The 12,801-nt window shown below is 41.5% G+C and overlaps 1 protein-coding gene across 4 annotated transcripts in view; it reads left to right on the top strand.

The window, feature by feature from the left end:
* Positions 1 to 12,801, top strand: part of LOC122550241 (dynein axonemal heavy chain 11-like) — a 286,822-nt gene that overhangs the window by 72,538 nt on the left and 201,483 nt on the right. For all 4 annotated transcript variants that reach the window (XM_043690997.2, XM_087987074.1, XM_087987076.1 and 1 more), the window contains 3 exons: positions 625 to 818; positions 5,006 to 5,168; positions 11,444 to 11,567. In XM_043690997.2, coding sequence (XP_043546932.2) covers positions 625 to 818; positions 5,006 to 5,168; positions 11,444 to 11,567 — 481 coding nt within the window. The remainder of the gene's footprint in view (positions 1 to 624; positions 819 to 5,005; positions 5,169 to 11,443; positions 11,568 to 12,801) is intronic.

Raw genomic sequence — 12,801 nt, 5'->3', positions numbered from 1 at the left:
CTCTAGACATATCTTTTGTTTCTTTAGTTGCCCTTTACCAGGTCTTGTTCTCCTCAGCTGTTTAATCACTCCTAGTTCCATGCTATCACCTTGTCTTCTCCCCTTTATTTGCAAAACTTAAAACCTGTTCCTTCTCACAGCTATGACAAAGGGCCACTCCAAAATCTGTTTCTCTGGCCATGGGTGCTGCATTACATGCTGAATATTTCCAGTAAGTTTTAGCTTCATTTATGAGTGCAGTAACTTGTCCATATTGTTTGAACTTAGACATGTGAAACGTGTTCTTGGTTTCTCAGAGTAGGGAATACTCTTGCGTCAGGATTCATTACCCATGCACAGTAAAATTAGGATACTGTTCTGCCCCAGCATAACAAACATGTAGCGATCGAAAAGTGCCAAAAGATCCTCCAAGATTGCAGTTACTGCAGTTTTGTATAACTTGGTTGTTTTGAAGTCAGCAATTTAAAAACTTGGCTTCTTTCAAGTATATATAGACCTTTTTTAGAATGTTGAAATTTCCAGTATTAAGACAAGATGTAAAAGAAGCTCTGTTTAATTTTGATCAAATATTGCCTAATTCAGCTTAGTTCTAAGTGGAAAATTTCAATTTTTGATATATTTCAGGGTATTGGTGATAGTATTTTACTGCAGAAACCATTGATTTATTGTCATTTTGCTCTTGGAATTGGCGATCCCCATTACATGCGAGTAAAAGATTGGAATGTCCTGAAGAAAATATTGACTGATGCTCTTGACAACTTCAATGAGCTCAATGCTGTGATGAACCTAGTTTTGTTTGAAGATGCTATGCAACATGTGTAAGTATAAATTAAAGGTTGTTTAAAAGTTACTTATTTTTAACAAACTCACCCAGGGAATCAGCAACATCATGTGTTGAGACTCCATAAGTTCTGATTGCTTTAAACAAAACCCGTACCATATGGCATGATACAGTGGTCAGTGAGTTAACACTGCTGCCTCACAGCGCCAGGGGCCCAGGTTCAATTCCAGCCTCGGGTGACTGTTTGTGTGGAGTTTGCACATTCGCCCCGTGTTTGCTAGTGTTTCCTATGAGTGCCTGGGTTTCCTCTCACAATCTAAAGATGTGCAGGTCAGGTGAATTGACCGTGCTAAATTGCCCGTGGGATGTGTAGGTTATGTGCATTAGTCTGGAGAGTTGCTACACTACCAGAGTACAAGCTCCTGACTGAAATAAAATGAGGGACAATTCAAGAGTGGAATCGGGATAAGGGGAGGGATGGGATATGCTGCTGACCAGTGAAGAGGTATGATCATAGAAGAATCCCTGCAATGTGGAAACAGGCCCTTCGGCCCAACAAGTCCACACCGACCCTCCAAAGAGTAACCCACTCAGACCCATTTCCCTAACCTATTATCCTATTATGGCGGCACGGTGGCACAGTGGTTAGCACTGCTGCCTCACAGCGCCAGAGACCCGGGTTCAATTCCCGACTCAGGCGACTGACTGTGTGAAGTTTGCACGTTCTCCCCGTGTCTGCGTGGGTTTCCTCCGGGTGCTCCGGTTTCCTCCCACTGTCCAAAGATGTGCAGGTCAGGTGAATTGGCCATGCTAAATTGTCCGTAGTGTTAGGTAAGGGGTAAATGTAGGGGTATGGGTGGGTTGCGCTTCGGCGGGCGGTGTGGACTTGTTGGGCCGAAGGGCCTGTTTCCACACTGTAAGAAATCTAATCTAATCTAATCTATATTTACCCCATACTAATGCGCATAGCCTACACATCCCATGGGCAATTTAGCATGGCCAATTCACCTAGCCTGCACATCTTTGGATTGTGGGAGGAAACCGGGTCACCCGGAGGAAACCCACGCCAACCCAGCGTGACAGTCTCTCAGACAGGCGTGGTGGTCTCTCGGCCCAGCATGACCATCTCTCAGACAAGCTAGGTGGTCTCTCGGCCCAGCGTGACCATCTCTCAGACAGGCGTGGTGGTCTCTCGGCACAATGTGACAGTCTCTCAGACAGGCGTGGTGGTCTCTCGGCCCAGCGTGACCATCTCTCAGGCGTGCTGGTCTCCCGGCACAGAGTGACAGTCTCTCAGACAGATGTGGTGGTCTCCCGGCACAGCATGATAGCCCCTCAGAGAGGCGTGTTGGTCTCCCAGCACAGCATGATAGCTTCCCAGACAGGCATGGTGGTCTCCCATCCCAGCGTGACCGAGCATGACAGTCCCTCACAGGTATGGCCTAATTATGGACTTCTGGTCTTGGGGTGATTCCAGAGGGATCTCCTGGCCTCGGGAACCTCGAGTTGAAGTCTGGCACTGTCTGGAGTCAAGACCTGATGCAGACTGGAGGCTCACCAGTGTGGACTGGTTTGGTAGGACTGTTGTTCTGAACTTTTTCATTTCTCTCTTTTCTAATTTATTTCTACAATCTGTAATGCTGGCCTTCTTACTACTTTGTTTTTCTAATATTTTTCCTAAGAATTTGCACTGAAGAATCTGTACCTAGGTACATTTGTACATAAGATGATGCCATAGTGGCGACTTGTAAACTTTTCACTGTAACCATTTGAGTACTTGTGAGAATAAAGCTAATGCAGTCTGCCACTTTATTAACCTCTCGGTTAATCAGTCAGACACCATTTGCGCCCTCTTTGTGTGCTCTTCATGAATTTTATTTTAGTCATTCATGGGGGGGAGGTCATCACTGGCTAGGCTACTGTTTGTTGCTCATCCCTAATTGCTCAGAGAGTGGTTTGGAATCAACCACATTGCTGCCGGTCTGGAGTCACATGTATCCAGACCAGGTAAGGATGGCAGATTTCCTTCCCTAAGGGACATTAGTGAATCAGATGGGTTTTTCCAACATTCGACAATGGATTCATGGTGATCATGAGACAAATAAGTCCAGATTTTTAAAATTGAATTCATGTTCTACCATTTGCCATGGTGGGATTTGAACCCAGGTCTTCAGCACATTACTTGGGTCTCTGGATTAACCAGCAATAATACCAATAGGCCATCATCTCCGCTTCCCACCTATCTTTATATCATCAGCAAATTTAGATGCATTACTCGTGATCTCTTGTCTAAGCCATTGAAAAAGATGACACCCCATCACTGATTCTTGTGACACTCCACTAGTTACAGCCTTCCAATTTGAAAACGCACCCTGTATTTCTATTCTTTGCTTCCTGTGCATTAACCAATTCTTTACCCTTGCCAATATATTAGCCCAATCCTAGGAGTCCTTGCTCTGCGTTTTATATTTTGCATGATTTGGAGATGCCGGTGTTGGACTGGGGTGTACAAAGTTAAAAATCACACAACACCAGGTCATAGTCCAAAGGTTTAATTGGAAGCACTAGATTTTGGAGCGACGCTCCTTCATCAGATGGTTGTACTCCACAACCACCTGTTGAAGGAGCAGCGCTCTGAAAGCTAGTGCTTCCAATTAAACCTGTTGGATTATAACCTGGCATTGTGTGATTCTTCACTTTGTTTTGCATGACACCTTATTAAATGCCCTTTAGGAACCCAAGTATTCTAAGACCCCTAGTTCCCTGTTATCCTTCTGTTTATCTCCTCAAAAAGGCTGTAATGAATTTCTCAAAAATAATGTTAATTTCATTTTGTCGTGTTGTGATGTTTTAAATGCATTGTAAAAGCCTCCTTAATGATAGATTCCATGTTTACCAATGACTGATGTCAGACTAACTGGCCTGTAGTTTTTTGTTTCCTGTCTCCCTCCTTTCTTCAATAGTGCAAACTTCTGATTGGTTTGGACTATTTTAGAATTTAGGTAGTTTGGAAACTTATACTATTTCTGCAGCTGCTCTTACGATTTAGGTTTACCTGATGATGTTCTCTTCTTTATAGCGGTAGCCAAGCATGCCCCCATTTTGTATCGCCTTCACTCAAGTTGGGTGTAGAGAACATTTAGGCCCAGAAATCTGATTCATGAAGGAACTCGCTCCTGGTACTTTCCACAATAATTGGCAGGACTTGCATAGTTAATGGTAGGGCCCTTGGTAGTGTTGTCAAAAAGAAAGACCTGGGGGTGCATGTACTTAGTTGCTTGAAAGTGGCGTCGCAGCTAGAGAGGATGGTGACAAAGGCGTTTGGCACACTTGCCTTCATTGGTCAGAGCATTGAGTACAGGAACTGGGACATCGTATTGCAGCTGCAGAAGACATTGATCAGACCACATCTGGACTACTGCATACAATTCTGACTGCCCTGCAAAAGGAAGGATGTTATTAAATGGAAAGGGTGCAAAAAAGATTTACATGGCTGTTACAGAGACTAGGAGAAAGTGAGGACTGCAGTTGCTTCCTGATGAAGGGCTTATGCCTGAAACATCTATTCTCCTACTCCTCGGATGCTACCTGACTGGCTGTGCTTTTCCAGCACCACATTCTCAACTCTGTTATTGAGGCTAGAATTTTGAGTTAAAGGCAGAGGCTGGATAAGCCGGAGCTCTTTTCCCCCCAAGTAGGAGGCTGAGGGATGACCTTAAAGAGGTTTATAAAATCATGAGGGGCATGGATAGGGTGAATAGCTGAAGTCTTTCCCCAGGTTAGGGGAGTCCAAAACTAGAGTGCATAGTGTTGAGGTGAGAAGGGAAAGATTTAAAAGGTACCTGAGGTGCTACCTTTTGACCAGGCGGATGTTGCATTGTTGGAACAAGCTGCCAGAGGAAGTGGGAGAGGCAAGTACAATTGCAACATTTAAAAGAGATTTGGACAGGAGCATGGATAGAAGAGATTTAGAGGGAAATGGGCCAAGTGCAGGCAAATGGGGCTAGTTCAGTTTCAGAATCCTGGTCAGCGTGGAAGAGGTGCGCCGAAGGTTCTGTATGATTCTGTGACTTCAATTACTCCTAGACAGCTGTGAGAAAAGAATGTTACCGGGTTATTAGCTTAGTTCTGTCATCAGTTAGAATAAGTCTTCTACAATTTACTTGAAAGTACTAGAATATATCTGTGACACAGAATTTTAAAGATTCCACTTCTTTATCTCAGGTGTCGGATAAATCGAATATTGGAGAGCAGCCGAGGATATGCTCTACTGGTGGGTGTTGGTGGCAGTGGGAAGCAGAGTTTATCTCGATTGGCTGCTTACATTAGTTCTCTAGAAATTTTCCAAATCACACTGAAGAAAGGCTATGGGATCTCAGACTTGAAGGTAAATATTTTGTCATTCGCAATTCTGCATTATTAAAAGTGCTAATTTCTAATCGCTCTGTACTGATTTTCTGATAAATGTCCTGCAATGATCTTCCTGTCTCCAGATAAGTGCAAATGCTACTATAGATCCTGGTAAATGAAAAATATGCAAAGAATGACAAAGAGTCACACAACAGATGGCAAGAACTTATGAAAAGGGAATCGGCAAAGGAGCTCATAGAGGCATCAAAGCCAACGGCGGGAAAATTCAACATGATCAGGCCCCATGAATCCTGATAATGATATTGTCAGTGTAGATAAGGAAAAAGCAGGCATGTTAAGAAGTTACTTGATTTGGATATGTGAAGGATGGGTCACAGCTAATGAATTTGTTGGTACTTGTTTGAATATTTTAACTGGAGCATTGAGCAATTCTAGGTGCCACGCTTTGAGAAGAATATATTGGCATGAGGATGTGCAGCATAGTTTCATCAGAATGATAACAGGATGTTATGTAAAGAGATTCCACAAACTGGGGTTGTATTCCTTGGAATTTAGATGGTGTAATAAAAAAAAAGAGCAAAATTAGTAAACACTTCTACAACAAAATTATGAAAACTTTGAACTTGCCTTCCGCAAAGACAGTTGATATCAAATCAATTGTAAATTTTAAATCTATGTTTGGGGATATTTGTTATTAAAAATGATTAAAGAATATTGGGTAAAGGTAGCAATTTGGGTGTAAGTTGTTGATCAGCCGCATTATTATTAAATACAGTTGATTCTGATATAACACGATAGTCCCATTTCCATGCGACCTCACATTATAAGAAAATTGTGCAATATTCTCGCCATTTAAATTAATGTGGCTGTAAGCGCATTATAGCCAATACAGTTGAGGGAAGTTCGTGTTCTGTGAGTAAAAGTCTAAATTCTTCTATCATATTAAAGCAATCCACATTGAAGAAGCACACATTATAGCAAAACAGACTGTAGTGGAACTGACAGAGGTCAAAAATCAGGTAAAAACAATGACTGCAGATGCTGGAAACCAGATTCTGGATCAGTGGTGCTGGGAGAGCACAGCAATTCAGGCAGCATCCGACGAGCAGCAAAATCGCCGTTTCGGGCAAAAGCCCTTCATCAGGAATAAAACATGAAGGGCTTTTGCCCGAAACGTCGATTTTACTGCTCGTCGGATGCTGCCTGAATTGCTGTGCTCTTCCAGCACCACTGATCCAGAATCCAGAGGTAATAAATCACTGACCCCTGTTCCTATGTTTAGTAAATTTTATTAGATCTTGAACAAACCAAACATACGTGTAATTTCATTGTAATCAAAAACTGTTATTGGCAGTTTTCCTTCAAAACTCTTTGCTTTTGACCAGTGAAGGGTGTTGAAGAGTTGAGGGCAAATTAAATGGAGGCATTTCCTGTGAGGGATAATCAGAAGGGCTTTTGACCATAAGGAGAGGAAGAAAGTACGTTACAGCATTGGGAATTCACAGCAAGAAACTTTTAAGTGCCCTGCTTGCTGATGTTGGGGACGCAGAGGGAAGCAATAGGCAATAAAGACAACTGTACCAAGAAATATCGCACTTAGGTATTTAAAATCCTAGAATCAACTGCAAATCATGAACTAGGAGTGAGAGAGGAACTCATGAGAATTACAGTTGCAGCAAAGTGGTAATGAGCAAATTGTTGGGACAAAGGGCTGACAGGTCCCTGGGTCCTGATGGATTTCAGCCTGGAGTCATAAAAGATGTAGCTAGCGAAATAGTTAATTAGCTGTTTTAATTTCCTAAACTTGCCTACATTCCGGGGACATTCCATTTGATTGGGCTCCAGTGAATGTATTCAAAAAGGGATGGAAACAAAGTGCAAAAAACGTTGGAAAGTGTTAGAAACTGTTATTGAAGAGAATATGGCAAAGCACTGCTAAAGAGCACTTGAATTTCAAGAATGCATTTGATAAGCTGTCACATCCAGGGTCATTGTGGAAGATAAAAGCTCATAGAGTCATAGAGATGTACAGCATAGTGTAACATATTTGCATGAACGGCTATTTTCTAATCAACCTGTTCAGTGATGTTATTACACACCTCTGGAGCAGATGGAATTTGAATCCCGGCCTCCTAGCTCACAGGCCAGGACACTATCACTGTACCACAAGAGCCCCTCACAACGACAATGTAGCACATTCCTGATGAAGGACTTACGCCCGAAACGTTGACTCTCCTCCTCCTCGGATGCTTCCTGACCCTGCTGTGCTTTTCCAGCACCACACTTTTCAACTTTGATCTCCAGCATCTGCAGTCCTCGCTTTCTCTTACTAAAAGGAAGCAGAGAGTAGGAATAAATAGGTAATAAGTGATGTCGCAGGGACATCAACTATTTACATACAATAGAAATGTCTTGCATGATAGGATTAAAGGAATGGTTGTTAAATGTGTTATTGACACAAAGGTATCTAGGAAAGGAAGTTGTGAAGAGGATACAAGGAGGCTGTGAAAGGATATAAGTAGATTGAGTGAGTGGACAATGATGTGGCAAATGTAGTATAATATTGAAAAATGGGAAAATGTTCATTTTAGCAAGATGAATAAAAAAGAAGCATACTACCTAAATGGTGAGAGGCATGAGAGATCTGGGTGACTTAGTGTATGAACAGCAAAACATGAGTATGCAAATAGTTAGGAAAACTAATGGAATATTATCCTTTATTGTGAGGGGAATGAATACAGATGAAGTGAGGTTATGCTTCAATTTTACAGGGTAGTGATGAGACAACATTTGGAGGATTGCATGTTTATTTAGCTAAGGGCATAAATATGTTGGAAGCAGTCCAGAGAACATTTCTAAACTAATACCTGGAATGAGTGGATCAACTTCTGACAGGGCAGTTGTGGAAAGAATGTTTCCTGTTGTAGGAAATAAAGAAATAGTGGTCATGCTTTGAAAGTGAGAGGTCACCAATTTAAAGCCGATGAAAAACAGAGTTCTCAGAGGTTCACAAATCTTTGGAGTACATTTCCTCCAAAGGTTGTGCAGACATTAGATCATAGAATCCCTACAGCGTGGAAACATGCCATTTGGCCCAACAAGTCCAACAATTACAAGCCCAAAGCAAGAAATAATCAGGAATTACATTTTGTGTGTGGTGAACAGCCAAGAGAAGAAGCAAAAAAACGTTTGCATCTAACTATGGGAGCACTTTGAAATGGCTTTATTCTGATTCAAAGGCATAATTTTCACCATTGTCGTAGGTTAAGGTGAACTATCAACACAAAATAATGACAAAGCCAGTGATTAAATCTTTAGGGAAGTCTCCTCCATTTATGGCATTCAGGGCATTACATGGGAATCCAATGTTACACATATTATATTATCACTCACTACCTTCAAGCAAGTGGAGAAGCGAGCAGAAGCGTTCGAAAGATTGACACAATGTTGAAGGAGAACTGAAATGTAAATCTTGCATCACAGATTTAGTTATAAGATCATCAGCAATACAAAATGGATTATCACCATCAGAGGGTGGGAGATTGAGAAGACAACACTCATCTCTATTTTAGAAGGTACAGCCAAACATCATAACAGATTGACCATAACAGAGTGAAATGCCACAAAGAGAGGAAAGAGACAACTGGGTCAAGAAATTTTTCTAAAAGCTACAAAGCACAAGTCATACCAGAGTATAGTCCAGGAGATGGCATGGATGAGGGATCCACAGAGATAAGCAGAGATGGAAAAACTACCACAGCAAACAAGAGATGTCAAGTATTGATGCTTACATCAGTGTGCAGTGTTAATGTCAGTGTCACTTGATTATGTAAAGAGAAATAGGATGGGGTTGAAGTGCTAACAGGGTCATAAGAGAATGTGTATACAGTAAGCTGTGAAGAAAGATGATCTTGGACTCCAGAAGCAAATTAAATAGTTAGACCCTACATGCATAACAAAAAAAGCTTTCTGAAAATCCAGAGCGAACAGTAACTTCCTCTCACCTAGGCAAAAATGAGGACAGCAGATGCTGGAAATCAGAGTCTAGATTAGAGTGGTGCTGGAAAAGCACAGCAGGTCAGGCAGCATCTGAGGAGCAGGAAAATTGACATTTCGGGCAAAAGCCCTTCATCAAGAATGAAGGCAAGGAGCGTCCAGGGTGGAGAGATAACTGGGAGGGGGATAGGGCTGGGGAGAAGGCAGCAAAAAGTACAGTAGGTGGATGGGGGTGGGGATGAAGGCGATATTAGAAAATAGATGTCTTTCGAGCTAGTGTCAAACTAGCGACCTAAGGATGACTGGTATTTAGCCCACAACAGTCCTTCGCTCTATCACCTGAGCTATTGAAGGCACTGTCTAACCTCTTCCCACCTCCCCACTTCTACCTGCTTTGTGACATTTAATGTTTTCCAAATTATCCAGTAGATTAATTCAGTTGGATCTTCGTTTCCTAAATCCATGACTTTCCAAAAGTTATGCTTCTCCAACCATTAACCTGTAGATCTGTGAAGTTTATTTTGAGGCTTTTCCTGCAGATGATTTTAACCTTACTAGTTCAAATGCCCAACATCGTCAGACAGTGCACTTTAAAGAAATTATTTGTGAGTGTTCTCTAAATTTCCTACTGTTACTTTTCCACCTGTCCCATTGGGCCTATTTATTTTCCGTAAGCTCTTATTAGATTCTGTAATACCTTTATAGCAAATTACTGCAGATGTTGGAATCTGTACTGAAAATAAAAACTGCTGGAAATTACAGCAGGTCAGACAGCATCCATGGAGAAAGAGCAATCTAACATTTTGTTAGCTTGCAGAATACTGGGTCAATGGAAAGACTTTTGGTAGTGTGGATGTGCAGAAGGATCTTGGTGTCCATATACATAGATCCCTGAAAGTTGCCACCCAGTTTGATAGTGCTGTTAAGAAGACATATGGTGTGTTAGATTTTATTAGTAGAGAGATTGAGTTCCAGAGCTGCAACTTGGAATATTGTGTACAGTTCTGGTCGCCCCATTACAGGAAGGATTTGGAAACATTGGAAGAGGTGCAGAGGAGATTTACCAGGATATTGCCTGGTCTGGAGGGAAGGTCTTATGAAGAAAGGCTGAGAGACTTGGGATTTGATAGAGATGTACAAGATGATCAGAGGATTAGATAGGATAGACAGTGAAAGTCTTGAGAAGATTTGTAGCTCAGGTTGAGGTTCTGGATGCCACAAAATGACATGACCCTCTCTCACTAGTATTCTTACATACAGATAAGGAAGGACACCACTTCGACTGGGACAACACTTGCATCCTGGGACAAGCCAAACAGAGAGACACATGAGAATTCCTGGAAGCATGGCATTCCAACCGGAACTCTTATCAACAAACACATTGACTTGGACTCCATTCACCATCCCCTGAAAAAAAGAACAAGAAATGACCACACAGGAAATGACATCACCAACCCAAGGAAACCCAAATGTATAAATAGAAAGCAGGAAGCATCAGCAGTGCTTCATCTGGAGGCTCATTGAAGATGTTACCTAGTATGGCGACGAAGTGTCTGAAAATGAACTTTTCAGCTCAATGGCCAAACCTACATCCAGTGAAAATCTTTTTCCTAGGATGATGACGTCAGCTTGTACGAGGGTGCATAACTACAAATTGAGGGGTGATAGATTTAAGACAGATGTCAGAGGCAGATTCTTTACTCTGAGAGTGGTAAGGGCGTGGAATGCCCTGTATGCCAATATAGTTAACTCAGGCACATTAGGGAGAATTAAACAGTCCTTGGATAAGCATATGGATGATAATGGGATAGTGTAGGGGGATGTTCATATGTCGGTGCAACATCAAGGGCTGAAGGGCCTGTTCTGCACTGAGTTCTTCTATCTTCTATGCTGTGCATGTTGGGCAACTTATGTTTAATTTTCTGTAAGCTAACTCTCTGGCTATTTAGAGCTTGTGCATACTTTGAATTCATGGTGAAGTATGTGAAGAAAGGTTAAGTTTCAATTTTTATCCCTTTTTCACTCACTAGGCTGCAGCTGAGAAGGGGCAGGTGGCCACAGGTCTCTGCCAGTGATTCTGTGACCAGCTGGTGAGGGCAATGAAGGTCAATCTAATGTGCATCCCTTGCACAGTTATCCATCTCCCTATTGGTTAGACCTAGCACTCTGTTTCACAACTTACTGACTTTCAATTCTCAGCATCACAGCCTGCTGTGCCATTCTCTTATGGATTGTGGCATTGGGTAACTCCTTTTTTTAGTAACATTGTAACATTTCACCTTCTGTTCCATTTAGGTTGATCTTGCTAATTTGTACATCAAGACTGGAGCCAAAAACCTGCCAATGGTCTTTCTCCTGACAGATGCTGATGTTCCAGATGAACGTTTCCTGGTCCTGATCAACGATTTGCTGGCATCAGGTGAAGAAACTAATATTGTGGTGCAAGTTTGATTGTGCTATTGTGCTACGGTCAGGTTTTGCAAGGTGATGCTCCGCTTCTGACAGTGTCGGACAGTGTGGCTGCTACACCTTCGCAAAGGATCTCTTTGAGAAACAGCCAAGGCTGTTAATCTTACAATCTGGGAAACTGTGGCAGTTTCAAACTGCTAAGCAAATGAGTGTGACTTTGTGAAAAGGCTAGTGAAGGGTGAATGATTTGTAGTTCAGAAAATAAACACTTTTTGTCCTCGTTTTAGCTTCACTGAATTGAAATTAAAGATTACCAAGCATTTATCTTACTCTACGTCACTCTTTTCCTGGAGTTGAGAACTGTAGGCCTGTTTATTTGTCTACTTTATCTTTATTCAACAATCTTCAGATTTCTGACTTGTGAATGTCATCATCTAATCACTAATTCCTGATCTACCATCTTTACAGCAGTAATTGTCCTCTACTAATGCATTCCAACTGATGCAATGTGCTTTGGAACATCCTGAAACCTTGAGAGGCATTATATAAATGCAAGTCTGTATTTCTTTTACTTTTTGTCCTTGGTTTATCATTCTGAACAGAGCTGTGACATCTCCATTGAATGAGAGTGAGAGGAACCAATTGCATCCTGAGAAATTTGCAACCATTTAAAGCTAAGGCTTCTCTCTGAGATAAATGTTTGTATTCTGGTGCACACTTTACTTAAAATTGTACTCCTAACACATGACAACTTTATGTTCTGTGATATTCCTGACATAGAAAACACAGAATTTTAAATAACATCATTTCTTTAATTATAAATCTTCGTAAATATAGTTCTTATTTATCATATATTGAAAATGGGTTGGACTGGAGGCGGTTTGCTGCCAGGCCTCTTTAACTGGGTCAAATAGGAGTGTAACAAAGTAAGAAATATCTGAAATTATCGATTGCCCTGTCATTTGTCTTTTCTCTCCCTGAAAAATGTCTTCCTGCCTAAAACTTACCCATGACTTCACAAATGTAAGAAAAAGATCAGGCCATTCAACTTCTGATATAGTTCCTAAGATTTCCAATTGAACAAAGTTTTGCATCATTTGCATATTTTCCCTCACACTTCTATGAATAACTTCTAGGACATCAAGGACGCTATCTAAGTGTATGTTGTTGATTTTGAATTATTTCCTATTGCTCTGGATGCTTTGAGTGGAGAGAGGCAGCAAACATTGCACATTTTAGTTTGA

This window comes from Chiloscyllium plagiosum, unplaced genomic scaffold (genome assembly GCF_037043375.1).
Source record: "Chiloscyllium plagiosum isolate Xiang-an unplaced genomic scaffold, Cpla_swu_hap1 HiC_scaffold_5, whole genome shotgun sequence".
NCBI classification, from domain to species: Eukaryota; Metazoa; Chordata; class Chondrichthyes; order Orectolobiformes; family Hemiscylliidae; genus Chiloscyllium; species Chiloscyllium plagiosum.
The sequence above is the reverse complement of the archived record's forward strand: the minus strand, read 5'-3'. Positions and strand labels throughout refer to the sequence as shown.